We start from the raw sequence: 26704 nt of genomic DNA on the forward strand, positions 1-26704 counted from the left end.
ACACCATGGCATCCATCATGAAAATCTTATATTTGATACTCCAGAAGGATAGAAAGTCTGATCACCATTGGGTTTCCGCCAGAAGTCTTTTCATATCTGATTTATCTTAAACGGAAAATGGTGCCAATCTGTCATCCAATATATCCACATAGCAGCCAGTTTTTGACAATCTTGTTATAGCTGAAAAAATACCATTGCTGAGCAGTTAAAGAGTCTTATCTTTGAATTCCTGGAAATTTTTCTTTTGCCAGAGTGCATTAATCCTTTCAAGGGACTCTTGTTATCCCTACTGTATATGTACAAAAAATACTATATACTATATACAAGAGGGTTAATATACTATTAGCACTTAGCTTGCTATGACAAGAGTTATTTGTACTAATTAGAAGTTTCTTTTGTTGGCATGAAAGTTTCTGTCTTTGCAGAAAAAAACACATCCTGGGAGAAAACATCTTAGCAACAATGTTGTTACTTTGAGTTTTAATTCGGTTCTAAAAGTTTCTGATCTGATATATACAAAGGCTGAGGGGGGAATTAGGCTTGGTTGGTACATCACAGGGTCAGACCTACTATTTGTGAAACTTTTGTTGTAAAAAGTAACAGTGATATAAATGTTGTAATCACCTTTATTATTATCTTTTTGCAGATGGTGTATTTTCCCCATTATCAGATAACAATATCATCAGGACTGGAAACAGTTTGGGGATTTCCCCACTAGCTCAGCTTCCCTCTCCTTCCAGATTGGTGTCAGTGGCACAGCATCACTGGAGTGATGGTGTCACAGACTTCAACAAATCGGATCGTGTAAGACCTACTTGCAACATCAAGTTTCACTGAAATCTTCAATAACATTGAGATTTTGTTTTTTCGGGGCTGCTACTTTTGCAGGATCATCCAGATTTAAAGAAAAGTCAGGAAATTCAGATTTTTTGAATTTTTAAAAACCCCAAATCCCCATTTTTAAAAATGTTTAAAAATTAGATCTCAAGCTAGATCTGATAGTGAAATAAAATATAATCAATCAAGAGAGAGACAAGCGAATCGGAAGCAGAAATATTCTATATTCGGAGACAATCAGCATTGTACAAATCTCATGTGATTGCTATTTTGCCACTTTGTTGTAAATCTTTATTCTGGGGCCTCGAGTTTCAGAGTGGTCTAAAGCGCTCAGTATTACGGATCACTGCTGTCTCACCTCTGTGGGTTCGAGTCTTGGGCTTGGCCAATGCCGGTATGTGAGAAAGCTTGTGAGTAGCTTCTCAGGGGTGGGTGGATCTTTTCGGGGGTATTCCGGGTTCTTTTTCTACCATTGATATTGGCTGCCATGTATAGCTGTTTTGTACTGAAAAATGGCTGTTAAACCATGCAACAACAACAACAATCTTCATTCTTATCATCGACATAAAACAAATAAATATTACTATGGTTTTTAACTTTTGATTAACAATGGCTGCACCGCCTTCAAAGAGGCAAAAATGATGCAGAAATTCCACAAGGAATACTGTGAAAATATCATCTATCCATTTTCATCTTTTATGCTGATATTTAGTGTTAATTACTGTGAAAATCTAGTTTTTTTAAAATTACATTTTCATGTATGCTGATATTTAGTTTGCTAATTAACACACTAAATAACAACCGCTCCGGTGGCCCAGTGGTTAGAGCGTCTGCCTCGGTTGCGGGAGGTCGTGGGTTCGATCCCCGGCCGAGTCATACCAAAGACTTACAAAAATGGTACTAACAGCTGCCTCGCTTGGCGCTCAGCATTAAGAGGTTAGTGTTAGGACTGGTCGGCCTGGTGTCAGGATAATGTGACTGGATGGGACATCATGCTACATGTCTGCGGCATGATGCCCCAGTGCTAGACATCACTATAAACTGCCACACTGCAGACATCGTAGAGATATGACTGAAAAATTGTTAAAGCTACGTTAAAAATCCAAATCACACACACACACACACACACTAAATATCAGAATAAAAGATGAATATGCATCACACTATTGGTTAGTTGGCATTATATACTAAGGGAGTCACATGAAATCCAATAGATGTTGCTAGGACAAAGTGCCAATATAACTGTTCAATCAGCCAAGGAGTAGATTATTGGAACCTTGGCTAGCGAAGATGAATCCTCGGAGATTCTGGGCGGTATTTTGGAATCGAAGATAATACATAAGCACAACATCACATATGTTTTGTTTTGAGTTGGTGGAAGAATGAGTTTGATTTGGCTTTGGGATACATTGAGGCATTTTTGTAGAATTTTATTCATTAACCATATCAAACAAGTCCTTTTCTCCAGCTTGGAACAAAGCACAAATGCAGCTAACTATTATAAAAACTATTTCTTTTGTGCTAAGTGTTTTTAGCACTACAGTCTGAATGAAACCAACAGCGAATTAGGATTTATAAAAATTTATATTCATTGCATCTAAAAATACGTTCAGTCATCAGAGAAAACATCAAAATAGTTCTTTCCTGTGTTGTGCGATATGGAAATACATCTGTATTGAACAATAGATCAGCGAGGTAAGGGTAAATGGATATGTGATAAAGTAAGATACAACATGAGGCTAAGACAAAAGCCAAAAGCGTTTTGTACCTAATTTCAAATTTGTTCTCTTGGTTGCCTTGTACCAGTGCTGATTCTGTTTGCTTTTCAGTTTTCATTTGTTCAAAAGAAAATTTCTGTTGAGATTATTGTTTATCATGTAAAATTTGGATCTGAGTTTTTTAAATATCAAATTCTAGTTTGAAACTTACAAATAAATTTGAGCTTTGAGATAGCTTCTGTACAGTTTACATGGTTTCCAATCAGTTTGCTGACTTTGCCCTATCTTTTAGTCAGTCACATTATGAACCTGTTGACATTAGGTTATCATTATATATTTAAAAAAGTTTTGAATATGCAAATGCCTTGGGAGCATTGTTTGTATGGCTGGATTGGAGAATTAACTGTGTGTACTATTTAAACACTATTACATTAATTTGTGCAAAAACTTTCATAGCACTTCACCGTGTTATTAATAAGGGCTACTCCATTAAAGAAAAGCAATATACCAGGATTGAGATGCAAGTTTTAGTTAGACTCACACCAGTTTAGTGTTGGGAAACAGTTGCCATTTAAAGATTGATATTAGTTCATTAGAAACAAGCAACCATCACTTTTAATAAGATATAGTATTTATGGGCCTTGTTATTTTCTTGCACTTGAAAATGCTGCTTTTTGTCCTATAAAGTCAGATGGTTTACTGACACATTTGTCTTCTGCCATCTTGTTGATTTACTTAGCGGCAGAAGAGTATTTTGACTGGAATTTGTACATTTGACTTCTCTTGGCAGATTTCATCTCAAAAAGTCAAACATTGTAATAAGACAAGCCACCTGCCACATCATTATGGCTTATTGTGAAAGGATACTTTCACTGGAAACATCAGGAGATTTCGTTACACATTAAAACAATTTGAATTAAGAGAGATTACTTTATGGATATTGGCTAGTCCTGGTTTTATTTACAACAGAACGAATTCTGTAAATTGTTATTATGAATAACTTTTATAAAAAGCTGATTTGCTGATTTTGGTGATTGACAACTTATGAGTTCATTAAAAAAATACAAATTATTGATAAGAAAAAACTCTATGGTTGTGATGGAGTGAAAACTTTAAATATAAAGTTTTCAAATTTTTCCCAAGAAGCAAATGTTTATGGTCGATTATAGTAAATAATGATAGAACTCTGAGTTGTTTGGCTTTCCAACTGTTCTTCAGTTGTGATTAGTTGTCAGACCACTACAACAAACAGGTTTACTGTAAGTTTCACTCAGTGTCTTTGAGAATTGGCCCATACAGACATCAATTTAGCCTGCCTTCCAACCTTGGTACATCTGTTTAATATCTGACTCTTTTCACTGCCATTTTGAGGAGAGAAAATGTTTGGTATCCACCATTAAGGGCTATATGATAGCATTGTAAAACACTTTTGTTCACTAGCTGCCCTGCCATTGGGATAGAACATCATCTTTCAGACGGATTGTCATATGTTTTGTGGGTGTTGTCAAAATCTCCTTATGAACCACTGAGTACCCATGAGAATGTTTTAATATTCACTTTGGCATCTGCAAAAAGAAGCGAGCTTTATGCGATGTCAAAAGAAATGTGTTATTTATGGTTCATAGGTAATTGCATCTTTGTTTCTCTTGTTTTCCAACCTGGGTATTTGGCTAAAAACCAGCTTTGTCAGTATCTCCACTTCCTACTGAGATTTGTAATCTTAGTCATATCAATGCTGGGTATGAACAAGACAGGCTTCTTTGGCCAATTATGGCTTTAAGGCTGTATATGGCCACTTCTAAATGGAGAAGAAAAGCATCTCTTCATACATATCAGAGGCACACTGACATTTCAGCATTTAACTTTTAAGGAGGATTGTCCTCATCATCAAGAGAACTTGTCAGTCCCTCATTGAGATAAACATTTCTTTCTTGAGAATTAAAGCTCATGAAGTGTGGGCCATATCCACTTTTTGGGCCTCTCTATATCACTTTTCTTGGATGTTATGAGATCTTTCTTCTGGTTGTCTCATGCTACCTTTTTCCTTAGCGAAGGCAAATTTTTCACTAAGCCTGATACTAATGGCACAGAAAGTGACCCAACCTTGTACCAGCTTACAGTAGAGATTAGTCCTACTGCATTGGAGGATGGAATTTGTTTGCTTGGATGTGTTAACGTTAACTTGTCTCCTGGAATAGGTTAACAGTGCAATAGTGATAGGTAAGTATTAATTAAATTAGTTTAACCCATTGAATGTTGTTGAATTAGCAATGACACAATGTATCTGAACTTTCACAAATAAAAAATCTAAAAATGAGCAAATAATCTTTAAAAAAAAAAGTGGGCATGTTTTGCTCAGTTTAAGGTCGTCTGCTTCAGTTTTGATCACTTATGTGTTTCGTTTGTCTGTTTGTCCTTCCCATGTGTCTTTCATGCTGCCTGATTGAGCATGATCAGAAATCCTTTCAAGTATGCTGAAGAAAATGGCTGGTCATAAGTTGGTAATGGACAACTTTAAAGTTCTCCATGATTCAGATCAGGATACTGAATGTGTCGTTGACAAGTTGAAGAATGTTGATACTGTAGATGCTTATCTGATTTAATGGAAACAATAGGGTTTCTCATGATTAGAATAGCAAAGACTTTGCATGCGATGAAAAGAACAAGAAAATGTTTAAGTAAAAATTCAGAGGTTGTGGTTGTTGTAACTAGAAAAAAAAGCTTGCTATGCACATGTCTCCCCAAATTGTGTGAAATGTTTCTCTGAAAAAAACTAACATTTACACTGCAATCTGAAATAGATTAGTATATGAACTTGTCAACAGAATAATACAGGGTGTAGATTTTTATTTCAACAGAGCACTGGATGCTTGGAATGGGAAAGAAAAGAATAGCATATATTCAGGAGTTTAGGGTAATCATATTGTAATTTTTCCGGCTCCTCTATTTACAAGCCAGTGGGGGAGCTCCTGCTCCCCAGCATATTCCTGTCAGTTCGTCTGTGTGTAATTTAGTTACACTAGTTTGTACATGATACACATAATTATCTCTCACTGGAATGAACTTAGCTATTTACAACAAAAACTGTACAGAAATGGGTGGCTTTAGAAATAATTTTGCCTAAACTTGTTTTGGATATCACTAAATAGAGCATACTATGTATTCAGAATAGTGTGCTATATTATTGAACAATCACTAGATATGTAAATATAAACAGATAGTGGATAGATAGATGCATGAGAGGATTACTAAATGAATTGGTATTGTTTTTACCCCAATCCAGTTTTCTGACCAAGTACATGTAAGCCCAAGTCTCTACAGCAGCCATGGTATTAGTAATGGAGAGGAGAACTTTCCTGTTTACAGTAAACCATCCAGTCTTGCAGCTGTGTATACAACATCTACAGCCTACACACCTTCAGGGTTAACCACAGGTAAATATAAGTGTTGGTTGAATAAAAAAAAAGAAACATTTTAAATCTAGCATCATGGATACAAATATAGTAACATAAAAAGTAATAAACTTCGAGCAGTTTTAGGATCATGAAATTTCACACCTTTTATCATGGTCACTAATCATTTATCTAATTAGATATCTCAGGCTGTTAAAGGAAATACACTTCTTTTACCACTCCTTTAATGTATTTGAGAATTGAGCAAAAACAACTGAGAGATACATTAATGAAATTTTATATGCAAGTTTGTAAGCAAGTGGATTACCTGGTTAGATTTTAATGCCATTAGATTAGATATTTCTCAAGCCTTAACTAAAGTTCTAGGTAGTAATCATTGTGATAGCACTGTTTATGTCTGTCCATATGTTTTTACATATTCATAAGTATTGCCATCATTCTATTGCATAGATTAACGCGTCTCCACCTCCCATGATGATGCAAAATAGTGTAACATATACCATATCCATTAATGTAGAGTTTTTGAGCTATGTGTTATTTAAGATGCCCTCTCCAACCCCCATGCAGATGCATAAATAGTGACAGAACATAAGAGATGTTGCCAGGCTGCATGATCACAGGTTTCTCGCACAACAATATCTAGTCGTGCAACTCAAAACCAATGGTGTTAATATCACACATCATTTGGTTTTTTCTGCTGTTCATTGTACCACATACACAGTTTATTATTTTGTAAAACACAAAACTTCAAAATAAAGGTTTGTGAAATTAAGTCTTGGTCATCCATTTTGCCAGTTATCTCAGTCAAGCTATGCATGGATAGATTTAGTGTTTCAATACAAGCATCAATATGAGTGAGATCTACTGTGGGTATTGGCAGAAACTAATGCGGGGGGGGGGGGGACTGATTTAATTGTCTCCTGGAGGGTTATAACAAACTCTTACACTGATCAGCCATAACAGAAATGTGTTGTAAGCAGCGAGCTTATGAATGTCGAAATGGAAGATAGCTGATTTCTTTACGTTGATAGTCTGCTATGGTTGACAGAGCAAGTACCAAGATCTCATATTATATGTGAACTGAAGATGTCACACAAACTGTTGATACAAAAATAGCCAGCACAAATTTTATACATCAACAGTGGTCATGATTCTGTTGTCTGCAGCTGGAGAGTTGGCTGACCAATTGACCCAACCAACCATTCTTTTGAAATTATTAGCAAACTTGCATACCATAATGTGATCACTGCTGATGGCAAAACCTGTGGGCAAAATGATGATACTTCATCTTGATTTCCTGTTGATGAAGGAGATAAAAAGAAATGGCAGAACGTGCAAATGCAACAATGGAATGGATGGAATTTAGTTCATGGCATTGATAGAGGAAATTGATAGGATTTTTTTCTTCATCCGAATTCCATTATCCACCTTTGTTTAATTCCAACTACATGCCATGGTAGATGTAGACAATGATAATGAACTGATATCCTTCAGAACCTTGGTGCTATTGAACAAGATTGCAGAAATTACTTTGTGATCCCGGTAATGCAGGAGCTTCTTTTTAGTAAGTTAGCATCCAATTTTCACATCCTAATGATAAAAGGTCACTTTCAGATATATTTTCTCCACACATATTTTGCCTAGATGTTGATAAAGTGCACAAATTTGGAATGACATATCAGACATTGTCATGAACATTTTGTTCACTTCCTGACTACTTTATGTATTTGTTCATATTTTTCATCTAGCCAAACAATGATCCTTGCCGTTTTTCTGTACACTCCCTCCCTTCAGGTTCTCCATTCTGTTTGGGCATTGAATTGAGGGGGTAGGAAAGCAAGATGCATGAGAGATGCCCTTTAACTTTAAGTACAATCTCTGCATGACACGATTAGAGAACAAATAAAATAAAGGACAATTATTAAATGAGTGTCAGTTCTCAATAACAGCAGTTTTTTTTCTTTTTTTCTTCTAATCACCAAGTTAATTTAAGGCAGTCATAGGCCTCCGTTTTTGCAGGCAGGCAGGGAGGGGAGAGAGGAACAGTTTCTCTTTCCCCAGGCCCTTTGTCAATCATCAGTGATGCGCCATCACTGATGCCTAGTGGCAACCCACCTGAGGTTTCGGACTATGCTCTTTTTCTAAGATTTGAACAAACTATCACTAATCCATCTGTGTTGAGACAAACTCCAAATACACTCTTGGCTTCTTTCAAAGATGTCCAGATTGAAAAGGAGTTTGGAGTTTTAATCCTGGAGAGGATCGTAACCAGTGCATGAAACGTGGTAAAACATCCTACAAGCCAACAGGATCAGTAACCTGAAAATACTACTGGTCCTATTCATAATCCCCTGGTTCTACATTTCATCATACAGTAAGACAAAATATAAATTCAGGTAGACATTAATATAAGCTCTTTTTAGGAAGGTTATTTACATCATGAAACAAAGAACATAAAAGAAAAACACAAAACAACATTTATGTCATAGGTTGGGTTTATTAACTGTTATTAAATTCAGCATAAAATTACCAATTTTTACCGACCAAGACTGGTGTTTACTGTCCAGTTGATCCAGATCCATAGAGACTGGGCATCATAATCTAGCCATTGACGACCAGTGTGATCTATAGGCTGAATACAAATCGGGAATTGTTCCATTATCAGTGATGGTATCAGATATAGACCCATCCTACAAAGATGAGTTTATGGTATCCAGCATGCATCTGCAGAAAGATGAGTTCCAGAGTTCATAGGGTGTGATTTTAAAAATTGCTCATCTGGCCTGCAATCTGGAGGAAATTGAACTTACCTACATTAAGGTGTTACTCAAGTAAAATTCTAGTATAAACTGGATATAATGGTAGCCACCTAACTGGCAGAAAGGGGAGTTAACCTATAAGAATGACTTCACTTATAATACATAGAATTATATTTGTCTGTCTGTCTGGTAGGGCTGGATTCAGAGGTAGCAAAGAAAGTTATCCTAATATAATGTAATCAGGTAAGTATTGTTGGAGAAACATAATTTACCAAAACATATGCCTTTTTATAGTTCAAATCAGGGTTCCCATTCTACCAGGAAATTGGGAAAAAGTCAGGAGAAATGATAATTTTTTCCAGACCGTGAAAAGTCCTGGATTTTTGTAAATATTGATGAAAGTCGGGGGAAAAACCAGTGAATTTCCGTCACCACATGATGCTTGAAACAATCATGTAACTGAGTCGTAACTAAACTGATCGTGAGTTACATTTATCGAGTTCTAACCAGAACATTCAGAGGGTGCTTGCAGTAAACATATATGCTGAGTCAATCCAAACACTCGTTGGATTAGATTTGTCTAGTAGACTTTTATTTTCAAAGTCAGCTTGATATCCATATCTTTCCTTTCGTGGAAGCTATGAAAACCACTCTAGCATCACAAGAGGCAGACATTGTGTTGGTAAAGTGTTGCCGCTTACCAGATGGCCTTGCAAACTTTAAACGTTAGATTGAGTTATACATACATGAAATGGATATGAAAATTACTTATTGTCTCAGAAACCGTGAGTATTAAAATCAGAGTTGATGAAATGTGACCTGGTATTTGCGATTTGCATTCCTAGTCGCATGTGTACACAAATCTAGCAACCCACATTTTCAAATGTTGTTGAGAAAAAATATAAACAAATGTTAAAGTTGTGTACTGGTTGTAATCAAAATACAAAAACAAAAGAACACAAAGTTTTCCATATTTATATATTCAGAGAACAACTTCTGGAGTTTTGTTGCATCACGGGACTACTATGTTGACATGTGCTCTCTACTTGATAAATCAGACTGGCCAGATTGCTGGTTTTTACAAAACGTATCTGACTTTAATTTAATATTATTGAATTTCTCTACAACAACATTAATATGGAGTTTTTTGTTGATATGACTTGACTAATTGACTTCTGATGTCATTGTTTGAGATTTGTGAAGTGACTAGTAATGCAAATGGCGAGTACTGGGTCAGGTTTCATCAATGCCATAGTTTGGTCTAGTCATTCGACAAAATAAAGACATAGTGAGAAAATAAATAATTTTTCCATTGATTTCATGCAGGTATAAGTCGATATAACCTAAGTTTAAATTTTGTAGGCCTGCTGGTCAGCGACTACCATATGTCACTACCACACTGCAACCACAAATTCCAAATTTTCAATATGCAATTGCAATGACCCCACACCCAAACCTAAATGTCCTCAATATGAAAAATGGGGTGGGAATATTGAGGAAACCCAGAAAATGGACTGCTATTCGTTTTAATCCAAATTTGTATTCCAAGAGTTGAAATGAGAAATTGTCGTCCCTTGTATTATATATTAAAAAACTATTTGAGCCCCTGTATCAGTACAGGTTTGGGGTCTAGCAAATTACAAGAAGACAAGTTGATTTTACAGAAAATTCAGTCCTTGTTTATGCAACAGTATATAATTTTTTAAGGTCTTTTGTCAAAATTTATATCAACCTGTTTGAAAAAGTTTTTTAAATGATGGATTTTTGACCAGATCTTCTTAAGGAGATTAGGATGTTTGATAAATCTTGCTTGGGATTTTATTGGCACAGATAAATTCAGGGTTGAACTCTCTTTGTTGCAAGACAAGATTCTAATTATTTGCATTTATTGTTTTTTTATACTGTAATAGGAAATGTTTACTTTATATAAGATGCATATATATATATATAGAACTTTTTAGAATTAAAGGTATGAAAGGAAACAAAACTAATGTATGTTCATTATGTTGTTCCCACTTAGCAACATAATGCAGGTCAGCAAAATATAGTTAGAATTTTTATGTTGTACATTGAAATGACTTTATATGCCATTTTAAAGGAATATAATCAAACTTGTTTTGTGTGATACATTTTGTTTTTTTTTTTGTACATGATCATCTTTTCTGTTGTAGATGTTCTGGAGAGTCTTAAAAGAGAACCATCTTTAGATTTAGAAAATGCATGTTTTATAATCTTTAGATTTAGAAAATGCATGTTTTATAATCTTAAATGTTCTTTAATTCCATTCAGTAATGATCATATGTGAACCTTGAAAAAATTAATTTCATCCTGGAAATGACCAGGAAATTTATCTTTAGAAAAGCATGGGAACCATGTCAAATAGGCGCCTCAACATTCAGAACAATATAATTTACAGTCACTTTTTTTTTCTAGTTTCACTACAGTATAAAGAACAACAACCTAACAACCTTAAAAGAAGGGCAATAGTTGTTCAGAATTAAAAGTTTTAGCTTAAAATGGGTACATTGCTCAAGCCATTCAGTAGCTGATTAAATACACACCCTTTCCCCAAACCTTCAACCTACTGATTACAAGTTTTCATACATTTGGCATTCTCTTAATGCAGGAAATTGAATCAAGGAGGCATGTAGTGTTCCCCTTTACACTCATTTGAATGTCACATGTCCCAGAATTTGACACCACTTTTTGTTGCTGCCCTTTATTATTTTGTTTTATTGGACCCCCAGTTCTAATGCCAAGGGTTCTTTTGGAAACTAAATCTTATAGCCCAATGGGAAATACTGTGATGTCTGTCATTTTAATTATTGGTTGTTCACAGTAATGCTAAATGAAACTATACATTGAAAGGAGTTATCATTCATATATTCAAAACCATGTGCATATTCATACTTATCTGCTTCCAGATTCCGATGTTAGAAGATCATATCACCAAGGGCTCAGTTCATCTTCATCTGGTTCTATACCAAGCAGCCCTGAGGGAGGTGGTAAAGATGACGTCCCTCATTATAGAGGGATCAGCACCAATCTTAGCACTCCTATTATGTCCCAACTGCAGGAATCCTCAGGGGCTGTAGCAGGTGGCATCGTTGAAACTGGAATGAGCAAGTCCTCACATAAACCTCTGACGCCAGAGGGCGTTAATGCTCAGTCTTTACACCTTGAGGAAAGGCAAGATGCGTCCATGGAAATGAGTGATAAATCTGAGCCACAGAACTTTCAGACTCAGTTTATGCGCAACTTGATTCATGAGGAAATGGAAGAATTCCGTGATCAAATTCACAAGGAAATGACGAATTTACATCTACAGATGCTTCGACAGTTTGAAATACAACAGGTACAATGTAAATCCAGACATGTTAGATAATAAATGTTCCAGTTTTTATGCACACCAGACCATGACTGAATTTATCATATGGCCCTGCACCCAGCATTCATTGTGTGGCATCCATCAGCATTGCTATCTTAAATTTCTCAAAAACCACTGTGCTAATTTAAATCCTGGTAGAAATATTCTCATGACATGCTGTAACAAAATTGTGTTCCCGGTGATGTCACAATCGCTATTGTCTTCCATAGTGGCCAGGTGGGAAACAACTTTGACTTCTTTTTACAATAGCCAATCCAGTACTGATAAAATTTATTTCTGATGATATCCTTAAAATTGTTTGGAATTGTTCCTCAAGCATAGGTGTGACCTCCGTAACCTTATGAAAAGCCAATTTTCAGTTTCTCCAGAACAGCTGAGCCAATTTTATTGCACTTGAGAAAAACGATTTTTGGGATATGCTGTATCAGAATCAAGCATGGGTTGGCAGCTTTTGAGAAAATTGAATTAAACTTTATGTGAACAATTCTTAGGACATGCATTACAAGATCTTATCTGAAATGGTATCTCTGGCAGTGGTGTAGTTTCTTTAGCAACCAGGTAGGAAAGCTATCTTCATTGTCTAGAATTCCCGAATCAATTGAATTAGAGTATATACTCGCAGAATTTTGCATGGGATGACTCTATATGTAATGGTGTGGCTTCTGTTTACACCACATGGTTATTTTCATGTCTAGTATGCTGGAGCCTGTTTTGACCGAATTTTAATGTTTCTCTGTTTTTGCTCTGGCAGATCTGTCTGAGCAGTGGTAGGAATAATTCGTAGGACATGTTCTACCAGATTTTTGTCTGTGATGGTTCCCCTAGCATTGATGTGGCTTTCTTAACAACCAGATGGAAGCCTTGCCAAATTTGACTTTACTTCGTTAGTCTTTTTATAAGTAATTGTTGACCAGAATTATGTTTGGGATTAATCCCTTGGTGATAGTGGTTGCTTTCATAGCAACCTGGTTTAAAAACCTTTTTTCTTTTCTTCTCGAGTCGGCTGAACCAGGTTTGATAAAACTGTGTAAGAACTTTTCTTGGAACTTTTTCTGCTTGAATTTTGTCTTGATCAACTCCTAGCATTGGTGTGGCTTCCATAGCAATTATGTAAATTGTTGATTTCACGAAGTGGCTCCTAATATAAAGGCTCCTATCATGCATAAACTTAGTCATACGCAGTTACTGTTTTAAAACCTGATCCAGTTCTCATACTAAAATGTGACTCTTGTTAAGCATCATCGTCAAAACCTGGCTCCCTTAACAGGCATGACCACTGAAAGCACACATATCAATATTAAAACCCCACTATTAGTGAAGATATTCTTAACTACACATATATTAATATATTTACATGGATATTTAAAAACTGGACAAAACAGTATAGGTTCAAGTCATGGAATAGAGAGAGAGCAGATCATGAGTGGTTGCTGAAATATATGCTGAAGGATCCAGAGTTTCATCTAAATATGAATTTCATTATTGTAAATTACCTATGAATATCAAATTAATTACCAGCTAAAAGTCGACTGAAAACACAAGAACAATAAATCGGTATGTTTGTTATGGTTTAATTTCTTGAGAAATTAATGGGAAAACAAGTTTAAATTATTTTTTGTCTACTAGGTGCAGTTAGTGCTAGTTGCTTATTGTTGGAGAAATGCTTTAGCTACAAATGAAGGAATAATCCAAATTTTTTATTTACGTATGTTAAAGGTCACCAGCCATGCTCAAACATTTTTCTTTTTACATCAGATTTGCATTACATGATTAAAAGTAGTTATACTCGCACAAAAAGAATAAAAAAATTATCAAGTGTAAAGAAGAAATCATAATTACTCGAAATAGAAGTATAAAACGCTGATACTTCCCCTTAGCTACAATTTCCCACCTATAGAGGATGCCAACCAGAAATGACATATATTTATCTCCGCAGGATGAAATACATGCTTCTTGTTGTCAAAAAATTAAACTGTAAACTATGAATAGGGAACATTTAGATGAAACTTTTGAAAACTAATTTACCGTTCAGCATTATATCGACGTGTGTGCATGATGCACTAGATTGTGTTGCTTTCAAAACTGTTCCATTATTTTTCAATTTATTTTCAAAATTCCTGTTAATACAGGTAAAAAGGAATCAATACTGGCTTCCCAATGTCTGCCAGCTTTGTTAAAAAAAGAAAAGAAATCGGTACACTTAAAAGAAAACCAAAGCAACAAAGTAAGGCTTCCCTATTAACCTTGATGCAACACAATCTTGGTCTGTTTGCACCTTATAACTTATCATGCATGAAAGGCATGTGCTGTCAAGCAATCGGGTGATATTCTTGTTTCTTTTACCGTTTCGTTTACATGACATAAGTGATATATACTGCAGTAAGGATGCATACGTCAGCCAGCATCCGCTATATATACAGTTTGTGGATACATTTTTTTCTTTAATAAATTTCACATGATTAAAAAAGAAGGAATAAATGATAACAATGCAAGGTTAGTTTATTTTATTTTATTTTTAAATAAGTGTTTGTTTATCTATTTTATTGTACCATGCGGTGGGGGGGGGGGCAAAAATTCAAAACAAAATTATTTCCTTTCTTATTTGTATGGAATAATGTAGCAAATATGACTGACAATATTGACTTGTAATGACAAGCTTTTCGTTTATGCGCACACACACTAAGACATCAACTTGAAAAATAAAAATAATAAAATTAACTCGTAAGAGATTCATATTGCAGCAACTAATCACTGACAAAATGCTCAGCATTATTTTTCTCTCTCTCTCTCTCTCTCTGTCTCTCTCGTATGTGTAATCGAGTGTGTTTTATATGCAGCAGTGTTACAACCTGAATCCTAAAATTAAATATGTTTGTTATAATATTTCATGTACGCTACCCTTACAAAAATGTATATGTATTCTGTAGAATATTATCTGTTAAGTATTATTGTTTTATAAATCAATATTGATAATTTGACCGAAAGACTTAAATTGAGAATGTCGTTGGGCAGATGCATATATTTTTTTAGCATAAAAACTAAATGTATGTAAATATTTTAATTAGAATGAGCAAGAGATGTCAGTTTGTGTTTTCTCTCTTATATATTTATGTTACAAAGTATGATTATTTTCTTTTAAAGAGTATCAGGATAGTTTAGTTTGCTTAAATTTGTTAAATTTTTATAAACCTATTCTATTTTACAAAAAATAAAAATTGTCAAAAGCATTTTGTCTGTCATAACTTTTTTAAAAGCCTAATTAAACATTTGTATCATGTGCATACATAACAAATGTGATTTTTATGACTATAATAAAATCAGATGTTTGTACAATATAGGTGGCCTGTGACCTTTAAAAAAATGGTTTTAAAAAGTGTTTTTCTTGTGGGGATACACAGATAAAGTGAAATTCCTGAGCCATTTAAGTTGAGACATTTAGTGACAAGACTAAACCAGGGTCAGAGGTCATGTACTGTCATTCAGGTACAAAAGCTAATGGCTAGGCCAGTGGGTAATTGGTCTATCTTAGTTACATAATGAAGAAGTGGTAAAGTTTGATTTACTTTTGATTTTCAAATTCTGAATCTAAATAGAGTAAAATACCCCAATCCACTGCCCTAGTTTAAAATAAATTGAAAAAAATTAGAACCACCTACATTTTTTCATTTAGTATATGGTTGACTTTTTTTGCTGATCTTCCTGTTAATAAGACCACATTTTTTTCTGCAGAGATGCCGAGATGTACTGTACACATTGAATTTGTATTTACACTATTTAAAAGTGTCCATTTATTACAGAATTTTCTGTTAAACTTAACACACAGGTAGCTTTATTACATAAAAATATTTTCATGTTAATCAGTAACACTTTTCTTTTCTAATTTGCTTTCAGACTGAAATAAGATCTCTAATTCAACATTTTTCTGTCAATGAAGAACTTGTGGCTGAGGTAGAGAGACTCAGGGAAGAAGTGAAACGCTTAAAGAAGAACTTCTGACATTGTGCCTTTGTGAACAGTTTTCTGTGAATTTAATTGTCAGGAAATAATTTTCATGGATATTGTGTTGTGGTATAAACTAAAAATGTGGTACTCCAATGAACACTGATCCTTCCTTAGAAATATGAGTCCCCTTTTCTAAGTCATGTGCTTTGTCCACCAACACAGTGTTATTGACCATGAAAATCAGTACACATTAGTAAAGAAATTCACAGCATGTAATAAATAAGGAGTTATGTTATATACAGGACCTCAGCTAAGAGGTTTTGATCTGCATTTATGAGTGTATTATTGATTTTATAATTTAATGCTACACACTTAATCTTCAAAAAATGGCATCATTATGTACTAACTTAAATTCAGTACTTTATTTTGTCCGATCAATGAGAAATGTAGTAAAAGAAAAGATGTATCCATTTTGGGACTGTACACAAAAACCATTCTCTGTATAATCAGTTAGGTAAAGTTAATGTTGCATGCATTGTCAGAGGTTTAAAAAGGTTCTTACGATAGGTTTGGATTAAGATTATTTTTGCATTTGTGACTAGGAACATCAGAATACAAGAGGAACTGAGTTTCTGGGGATTTTTTAATGACGACTACATGCATATACTTGGACCAAATCTCGGTGTGAGTTTTAGTTTGTACTTGTATAAATTTTAAATTAATTTTATATTTCAGCTGATGTGCAGCAGAGGAGTTTCATAATTGTGGTACTTCTCTAAGTAAACCATGCATTTTGTTTTCTCACCTGGATTGATGCATTGCGAAATACAGGTTTCACTTTTGCCAGCTGCAATATTGTTGTCATCATGTGATGTGAACATTGTATATGTTATGGTTTTGTCTTTAAGTTTGCTAGTGATGTAGAGTATGCAGGGCCTTCCATTAAAATTACAGTTGGAGGGTGAGTTGCTAAAGTAGGTAGAGAGTTTCGGGGACCTCTCCCAACAGGGATACAGGTTGTTTTTTTTAAAGTAAGGTGTAAAGTAAAAGTAGCCAGGTGAACCACCCGTCTTCTGACTGATGAGGATAGTCCTGGTATTGATACAAACATTGCTTAGAAGGTTTGACAGTATTCCATGAAAATGATGGGATTAATTCAGTTAAATCTGGAAAAAAAAAGTTACATGCTTATTTTATTATCTCTACTGGTCGTTGACCAGAAGAGTTTATGGGATGGTTTTTGGTATATCATATATCTTGTACGGTTATTCGTAAAATGCTTCAAGGGTTGTAGTGAAAATAGTACTACTCAGACATTCATTATCACTGGCCATTCCCATTCTGAAAATCTTGTTATCGCTGCTTTTCTTGAATGGATGGTCATATCAAAATGGGGTTTTGACCGAGCAGCTTCTTATGATATTGGCTTGATCTGAAATGAAAATGGTACTTATTTGATGTCCAATATGGTCATCACACCTGCCATCTTGAAAATCTTTTTATCACTTCTTCACAGAAAGTCAAATTGTTGTGGGATTTTGACCAAAAGACTTATAATTATGTCCAGTTGGTCTTAAATGAAAATGGTACAGCTCTGACATTCAGTTTGGCTGCCATGCAATGGCCATCTTGAAAATCTTGCTGCTACTCCTCCTAAATGAGCATGAGGTTTTCACGTAAAGACTTCTTATGATGTCTAGGTGGCCCTAAATGAAAATGGTGCCAATGTGTACAGTATGGCCGTCACATAAGACATGTTGAAAATCTTGTTTTTTCTGCTCCTCTTGAATGGATGATTGTATCAACGTGATGTTTTCACCCAAGGACTTCTTGTAATATCTGATTTGACCTAAATGAAAATAGTGCCAAGCTGACATCCATTATAGTCATCTAGTCAGCCATGTTGAAGATCTTGTAGTTATCGTTAATCTTCCTGAATGGGGCCCCGAGTAGTCTAAAGCGCTCTCAGTTACGGATCACTACCATCTCACCTCTGTCTGCATGGGTTCGAGTCTCGGATTCGGCTAATATAGCTTCTTGTTGGTCAGTGGTTATTTCCGAGATTTACCCTGGTTCTTCCTCCACCATTAATACTGGCCGCTATGTATAGCCTATCATGTGCTGAAAAATGGCATTAAACCCTACAACAACAACAACTCTTCCTGAATAGATCATCGTATCAACATGAGGTTTTTACCAAAAGACTTTCTATGATGTCTGGTTGGTCCTAGCAACAGACGGTGCAGATATAGCCATCACAGTGGCCAGCTTGAAAATCTTGTGATTACTACTTCTCCTGAATGAATGGTTATATTAGTATTGGGCTTTCACTGAAAGAATTATTATAATGTGTTGTTGATCCTAAGTTAAAATGGTTTGGTTTGGCATTTGATATGTGGCCATGTTGAAAATCTTGTTTTCACTATTCTTAAATGGAAAGTCATTATGACATGGGGTTTTCATCAGAAGAATTGTTTTGATGTCTTGTTGGTCCTAATTGAAAATGATTAACACTCAATATAGTTTCAGTGGTGGAAAATATTCTTATCTCTACTGCTTCCAAATGGATGACGATATCAACTTGAGATTTTCACCAGTAGATCTTTGATGCCTAGTTGGTCCTAAATTGAAAGATGCACAGCCTCACTGCATCTCAACCATTTTTGATTGGACCGGGCAACAGTTTTATATTACCAGGTCCAGGGAAAAGGCTAAAGGTCCTTACTGTACATATACATTATTGTTTAATTGTACAGCATTGGCATAAAGTTTTTGTATTTAACTCAAATATACATACTGTTATACCTCAAATCATAAAACGTGGGGATGCTTTGTAACATAGTCTACACTCATTACAAAATTAGATCACTGATCCCTATTTTATCCTCAGTGTGTTTGGTTAAATTTTGTGTTGCAAGTTTATTTCTCATAGGAGTATCAATGTAGAGTGTGTGGATCTCTTGATTATCATACCTATGCAATATAAAGGCACTGTGACCTCCAATTCATATCTTGCAGCCTTAAGTGGAATTTGTTCTTAAGCTAATGACCACAGATTTGTATTGTATCCATTATATATATTGTCATACCTGGAATCATAAAACTTGGGAGATGCATCTTATGTGTTACTGCACCCTCATTGCAAGAACAGGTCACTGTGACCCATATTTCATGCTTCAGTCAAGGTTAAATTTTGTGTTGTAACTGTTCAGGTATATGATTGTATAATTGAATACTTCTCTGTTAGTAATACACTTGTACAAATAAAATTTCCTTTGACCTACATTGTACAGCTTTAATAGTGTAAGTATTTGCATTTGGTTCATGACCACATAGGTATTTTGCATGCTAGATACATACTATCCAATCTCGAACCATGCAGTATGGTGTAGGGGTGCAAGGCTGAAAAAATTACACTTGTCCACAAGTGTTTATACATGGCAGCTAAAGGACAAGTCACTTTGTAATGCTTGGTCACTTGGACGAGTGTCATTTCAAGCAGATTTGGTATTATGTACAGTGCAGGGTGGGTAAAATTGGTACAGGACAAGTGAAATCTCCAGATCACTTGTCCTGCAGGACAAGTAGCAAACTTAACATTTACAAGCCCTGGGATACCTCTAGATGGTACTAGTCTCTTATTACAGAAGTAGATCAATATCATCCATATTTCACACTGACAACGGTGTCACCATTTTGTTCTGAAAATCAGTTTAGTCTAAATTTATTTCCTGCGTGGTATTTGAAAGCTTTGTCGAGATGAGCTGTGCAAACATTGATAACCCTGTGATTTTTGGAATGTACTTCTTGACAATGATAAAACATCATGACAAAACTACTTGTGAATTTTCAGTATTTATGCTTACCTACTTTTAAAAATATATTATAGACAGGTGGTTAGTGAATGAAAGAAAGAAAAGTCAGAATCAGAGTAAGGTTCATATGTTAATAATTTATATAATCATCAGAAATATGGAATAGAACAAGTAACATTTAATTATTTTCCATAAACACTTTGGGTATTTTTGTATTTGTTTATTATCCAGATGTTACATTATACATCAGTGCTTCCCTAGTTGTATGTGAAACTCATTTGGAAACTTGTGGAAAAAGATGTATATAATGGCCCTGTCTCTCCTCTCCCATAGTATTAGAATCAAAATGGAATTGTAGTAGAGCTGATGAGTATGGTGGAGAAAAGATTTAAGCATAGTAGCTTTCAGCTAGTCTTCAATACTGTCTTTGCATGTGACTAATGTAGATTTGACTAGCATAATGTACCAGAAGCTCATGGTATATACAGTGTAGATTCTGAAACTATAACCTGTTGTCATGAAACTGATGGGACACACAGTATGCTTTTGAACTTTTATAACATCACTCAGTGAGAGGTAAGAATTTTTCTCTTCACATTGACTGATACTTAGTATGATATTTGGTTTTGGAGTTCGGAATTTCAGTTCAGTTATATGGGGGGGGTGTGTGCATATCTTCTGGTGCAGCATGTAAGGGTGGACCTAGGTAGGTTCCTTTTTGTTGTTGGATGTGTGCAACATAAACAATTGGCAATATTTTCTAGTTACAAATTTTTTAAAATTTCCTTAAGAAACCTGATAAAAGAATTTTTCAGTTCAGTTCATCTCTCAAAATAATTTTAAACAGGAATTTGTAAGTCAGTGAGTAATCAAACAATTCACTACCTCCATTTTCTTTCATATTAACCATATTACTTTTTTCCCTTACGTTTATACAGAGCTAGGAAAATGCAAGCCATGGACTTAAATACTGCAATAATTTGTCATTCACCATACTGATATATTCATTTGTAAAACTTATTTGTAAACTTATGCATGATATGTATTTTTTTTTATTTAAAATACAACTTGCCTAGTTCATTTAACTGAGCAAAAGTGATTTTTTAAAAAAAAACTGATATCACAGACATGCATGTTTTCTTTCACTGAACCATTTCAAAATATCCTTATTTTGTTTCTTTGTTTTGTTTCTTTTCACCCCACATATTATATCTATATGAGTGCCTTAGACTCCTTTTTACCATTATTATTTCATTTACCATCAGTTTAAGTGATGAAATGTTTTTTTGTGGGTTTTTTTTCTTCATAGGAATAATTTCAGTATATAAAGCAATAATCTCAAGGTATTACACTTGTATTCCCCTATGGCATTTATACAAAAAGGATTAATTAGTATAGCATTTTTATACAAGAAATCAAAACTATAATTGTGTCCTTTTTTTAAATATAGGTGTAGATATAAATAAATATAGATTTAGATGTACATATACCTGTAAATTAGTTTTACAGTTTTAAATTATAGCTTGCCTGTACATTAATGATTACAAACTTGTTTCAGTTATAACAGCATTTGTCATGGTAACTGTATGCCGAAGTATTGTGCCCAGACTGCAATAGCAGGTGCTTGTTTTTGTCCTGTTTATCTGTCTTTCTGTCCATTCACTGATCTGTAAGTGTTGGTTCATCTTGTAGTTGTTTCTTAGCATTTTTAGAGATGAACCAATCTTTGCCCATATTAAGGCACACCCACTATTAGGCAGAGGTTATGATGTTTTGATGCTGTCCATTTGTATATCTGTCTGTTTGACTTTCACATAATAACTAGAGCACATATACCATGAAAAAACTTTGCAAGTTACTTGCATTTAGGCAAGGAAGAAACCTATTGATCTTTGGCTTTAGTGTTAAATTTCAATGTCACTGGGACATAAAGAAGGAAAACTATCCACACAGTAACTTCACTAAACTTTGTAAATTGCTTGCATTTGAGATGTTAGACACCTGATAATTTTAGGGTCACATGTTAAAAGTTGACAGTGACAGTAAGAAGAGCGTGTCTTCGCGTTATTGAGTTATCCCCTATTTTGATCAAACTTTGTGATTGGTTTTCCTTTAAGACAAGGAAGACCCTTTTGATTTTGGTGTACAAAATTCAAAGGTCAGGGTTAGAGGGACCCCAAGAAAGAAAGATTTCCACAAAATATCTCATGTCCTGTACGACAAACTATGGCCAAACTCGGTAGATAACTTGCATTTGAGATGTAAAAGACAAGTCAGAATTTTCGGTCAGTAGGTGAAATGTCAACACTGGATGAAAGAAGAAAAATGGTTTCTGCAAAATAACAAAACTGTTAAATCCTGAAACTCAGAATCATTACATTTGTTTATATAACCGTCAGATTGTCTTCTGATGTTACTGGCCATTGAAATAGCTTGTTTTAGTTGGTATTGGTAGGCATTGTAACTTAATGATAGCGGTAGAGTGCATAAGCTAAACGGGTACTGTCTTATTGCACCAGAGTATCCAACCAATGAATGCAAGTTTTACATAAAAATAGTATGCCAGTGGTTGGATTCAACAACCTTGAAAAATGGTTTACTTCAGAACTCCATTATTTCTAAATATTAGTTTTATCTTTGAAAAATGTTTGAATATGTTTAAACTAAATAAAACCACTTTTTAAATTTAGAAATTTTGTTATATTGATATATATTTTTTATATTTCAAAGATAATAAGTAAAATGGATATTTTTCCCATTTTGTGTAGAGCTAAAGATATGACACCTATATTTAACAGATGGAGTCGTGTCCCTGTGCCATAAAGGAGCAGTTATGTATTTTGCTTATACTTTTCTACATATTTATCCAGTGATCAGCAAAGTAACAGGAGAAAGTTAAATTTATGTTATAAAAAATATTTCTTGAAAACTTTTTGAGGTCCATAAAAACTCTTTGGACAAACATATCTAAGGGTTCTAAACCAATACTGATAGGGTTATGTCCCTATTATTTACTTCCTTTTTTATCCATTCTTTTATTGAAGTTCAAAATTTTGCTGATATTTAGACTATAGTTAATTTCATACATAACTGAGTTATGGTTTAGGGACAACTTGCATTGGTCATTCTCTAAAAAGGGTCTCCATTTGCAATGAAAAGTCTTCTCATACAAATGATTTGTTAGAGGGATGGAGATTTGAACTGTTTCATCTGGTGCTGTGGTGGCTCAATGGCTAGTGTACCAGACTCAGAATGGTGCAAGGGCCCAGGTAGCCGAGTGGCCTAAGGCACTCACCTTTACAAATTACACACACCTCACCTCTGTCTGCATGGGTTAGGAGTCTTACATCAGGCAACATTGCCAGTAGCACCCCATTTGATTGGTGGTTCTTCAAGTGTTCTTCCTCCATCAAAATAGATTTACCTCCATGTATACCCCTTAACATGCTGAATAATGCTGTTAAACCCCACAAAACCAAAGAGATTAGTGCAGGTTGGATTTCTCCAGAGCAAGGCTGTGTCAGCTGCTATTTTGTGACCCATGGCAAGGCATTTTTCTTTTCTTGCCATGGCACAAAATTAACCATTCATGTTTTTTCATCTCTTTATATTTACAGTCACCACCATCCAAACATCTGCAGTAAAGATATTTAACTTTCTTAAACATTTTAAAGTTGAATTTAATTTAAGTTGATGTTCAAAATTTAAGTTGATGTTAAAAAATTTATATTCGACAAGGAATTCAAACGTGAAGGTTACATAAAGTTGAGCTTGATATATAAACTAGGATGGATTAAGAATTGTTTTTGGAATTGTAAATTTTAGGGGGCAGTATAAAAATTAACGAAGTGCCTTAGAAAATGAAAACTCTGCTATTTTCAGGACATTTGATTTGTAGAGATGGATTTTCATGTAATTAATTGTGTATACTAAAATTTGTTGATTTGCCCGTCATAGGTTACAAGTTGGTAAGTATTTAATTTCAGCAGTTAACCTCTACATATACCCAAAATAAAGAATAAAAAGAGCAAAACTAAGCTGACAAGAAACAGCATTTGTTGAATGGCGAAAACATTACCATCTGTACAAGTAGAGCATTATGTTGAAATCTGTCACTTGCACTGTGTTTTCATCAGAGGCAGCCATATTACTAAACCAACTGTTTGTTGAAGCATAGCTGTAATGTTCCGTTAATTAAAATAGTGTCCATAGAGCTGACAATTAGCACTTTTTCATGACTATGATGTTAACACCGTGGCTTAAGAATACTCAGTTTAAACTCAAACGGCCTTGGTTCGGATGATTTAATTATTCCACATGTGAATCAAACATGTGACCAGCTGCCCCGTGCTCGGTACAATTCAGGAGGATTTTAATTTTTTAACAACAGTTTCACATGAAGGATCATTTTCTATAATACTAGTGCAAATATTCCTTATGCTTTTTCACATTATCTCAACCTTTACTGAACTCGTGACATACAAATTTTGAGGCAATACATGGAAATCAGTTACCAGATACTTTATACATAGATGTGCTTTGAAAAAATATAAAATGCACTTTATAAAGGGTTATAATAAAACAAACACGGGTAAAAGCTAACATGTTTTATATAAGACACAGTAGTGAAATTGTTTTAAAAGACTTTTTTGATGGCTTGAAATTTTTATGATTTATCAAGATTGCTCTGTTCATTGCTAAAAATGTTTCAGTAAGAAAATGGCTTGTGAGTTTCTGCATCATATATGGCACATTTTTCTTTGTGTTTTTAAATTTACAGCTTAGGGTAAGAACAAAATCCATCAAAATTGGTGTCACATGAAAATTAGTGAAACCACAGTATACAGTCCTTGTCATCTGTGTTTTTAGTTGATGTACATCTAGACTACAAATTAATCAGCTATTGCACATTACTGTATTCAGTTTCAAGACCAGTAAATCTTATTTCAAACCTTGCTTTATCATGCCTTTATTTACCTATGCAGTGCCCCTTACCTTAATAGGATTGTGTGCAAAACTTGCAAGGCAGTGGGTCAAGCTATCTTTTTGATGGATGTACATTTTGTTTAAGTGTGGAGAGGGTACAATTTTATCTACTTAACATACTTGCTGTGAGTCGGGTTCAACTGCAAACTGCACAGACCCAGACTTGCTGTGGCGTAATACATAAGCATTGTTGGATCTACACAGTTTGTTAGGAGTAATCAATAGAACTAACAATGTAGACCCTGACCTGCTGGCAAATAATGTGATGGCATATCAGGGTCTGTTTTCAGTTTTACTCTGCTTATAAGTGAGTATAAGCAGTATGAGTAATCATACTTTATCATTAAATTGTGAACTAGTATCTGTTTGTGGAGAACCGGTTGTTACAACAGTTGTGGTTACAAATCTGCTATGAACAATTCAGTATAAAATAACTTTCCGTAAATGTAATTGTTTTAAAACAACCATTAACAGATTCAGACACAAATGAAATGCAACTTTTGCTGTAAGATACAAATTGATCCCTTCCCCTCTTCCCAAAAAACTGAATTCAGCGCATTCCACATACTGAAGGTGCTTACGGATTGAAGGAGTTCTGTTAATTAGTTATTAAAATTTTGAAGTTGTTGAGTTATTTGTAAAGTAAATTAAAGATTCAGATAAGAAAACAGTTTAGTTTATGTAATATACAGTACATAAAAAATGGACTGACCATGCTGCACTTCTGTACAGTAGTTGAATGCAATTCATTAACATGTGCTGCTGACCCAATACATTGCAACTTGGGACTAACATTACTTGTAACATATGGATATTACACAGTGTAGTAAGAGTGTAAATCAACTTGGGACTAACAGTACTTGTAACATATGGATATTACACAGCGTAGTAAGAGTGTAAATCAACTTGGGACTAACAGTACTTCTAACATGGATATTACACAGTGTAGTTAGAGTGTAAATCAACTTGGGACTAACAGTACTTCTAACATGGATATTACACAGTGTAGTTAGAGTGTAAATCAACTTGGGACTAACAGTACTTCTAACATATGGATATTACACAGTGTAGTAAGAGTGTAAATCAACTTGGGACTAACAGTACTTCTAACATATGGATATTACACAGTGTAGTAAGAGTGTAAATCAACTTGGGACTAACAGTACTTGTAACATATGGATATTACACAGCATAGTAAGAGTGTAAATCAACTTGGGACTAACAGTACTTCTAACATGGATATTACACAGTGTAGTTAGAGTGTAAATCAACTTGGGACTAACAGTACTTCTAACATATGGATATTACACAGTGTAGTTAGAGTATAAATCAACTTGGGACTAACAGTACTTGTAACATATGGATATTACACAATGTAGTAAGAGTGTAAATCAGTTGCAACTGCACAGGCATGAGTGGCAAATAATCAGTACATTTTGTGTGTTCAGTTGGCTGCTGTTATTAAATTTCTTTCTGAACATGTACAATGTAAAGATGTCTTCTTTCTACAAGACAAAGAGTTGTGCATTTCCAAGGAGCATGTATGTTTCTGACTATTGTTTATGATGGGATTTTATTAAGATATTAATGTACATATATATTGTTTTATATTAAACAGTTTAACAAAAAGTTGCTACTGTTGTTTTCTTTCTCTGTAGTTTCTGGCACTGTCCATACTTTGCTCAAACTCATTTTTGGCCTTGTGGACAAGCTGGCACCCATATCGACTTGTTAGATTCAGTCACATTTGTCAAAAAGCTTGGCCCAAACTTAATTAGCCCACCAATTCCACCCCCTCCCTATTTTAATTATTTTCCCACTGCAGTAGTAGAATGGAGAATATTGT

General features: G+C 34.6%; 1 protein-coding gene across 3 annotated transcripts in view; it reads left to right on the forward strand.

Moving 5' to 3' along the window:
• Positions 1–26487, forward strand: part of LOC149789438 (protein NEDD1-like) — an 80713-nt gene extending 54226 nt beyond the window's left edge. For all 3 annotated transcript variants that reach the window (XM_089975531.1, XM_089975530.1, XM_089975532.1), the window contains 4 exons: positions 647–804; positions 5839–5989; positions 11652–12082; positions 16007–26487. In XM_089975531.1, coding sequence (XP_089831657.1) covers positions 647–804; positions 5839–5989; positions 11652–12082; positions 16007–16111 — 845 coding nt within the window. In that variant the 3' untranslated portion in view covers positions 16112–26487. The remainder of the gene's footprint in view (positions 1–646; positions 805–5838; positions 5990–11651; positions 12083–16006) is intronic.
• Positions 26488–26704: the final 217 nt, after the last annotated feature.

Source organism: Sinohyriopsis cumingii, chromosome 11 (genome assembly GCF_028554795.1).
Source record: "Sinohyriopsis cumingii isolate HCF-2022 chromosome 11, ASM2855479v2, whole genome shotgun sequence".
NCBI classification, from domain to species: domain Eukaryota; kingdom Metazoa; phylum Mollusca; class Bivalvia; order Unionida; family Unionidae; genus Sinohyriopsis; species Sinohyriopsis cumingii.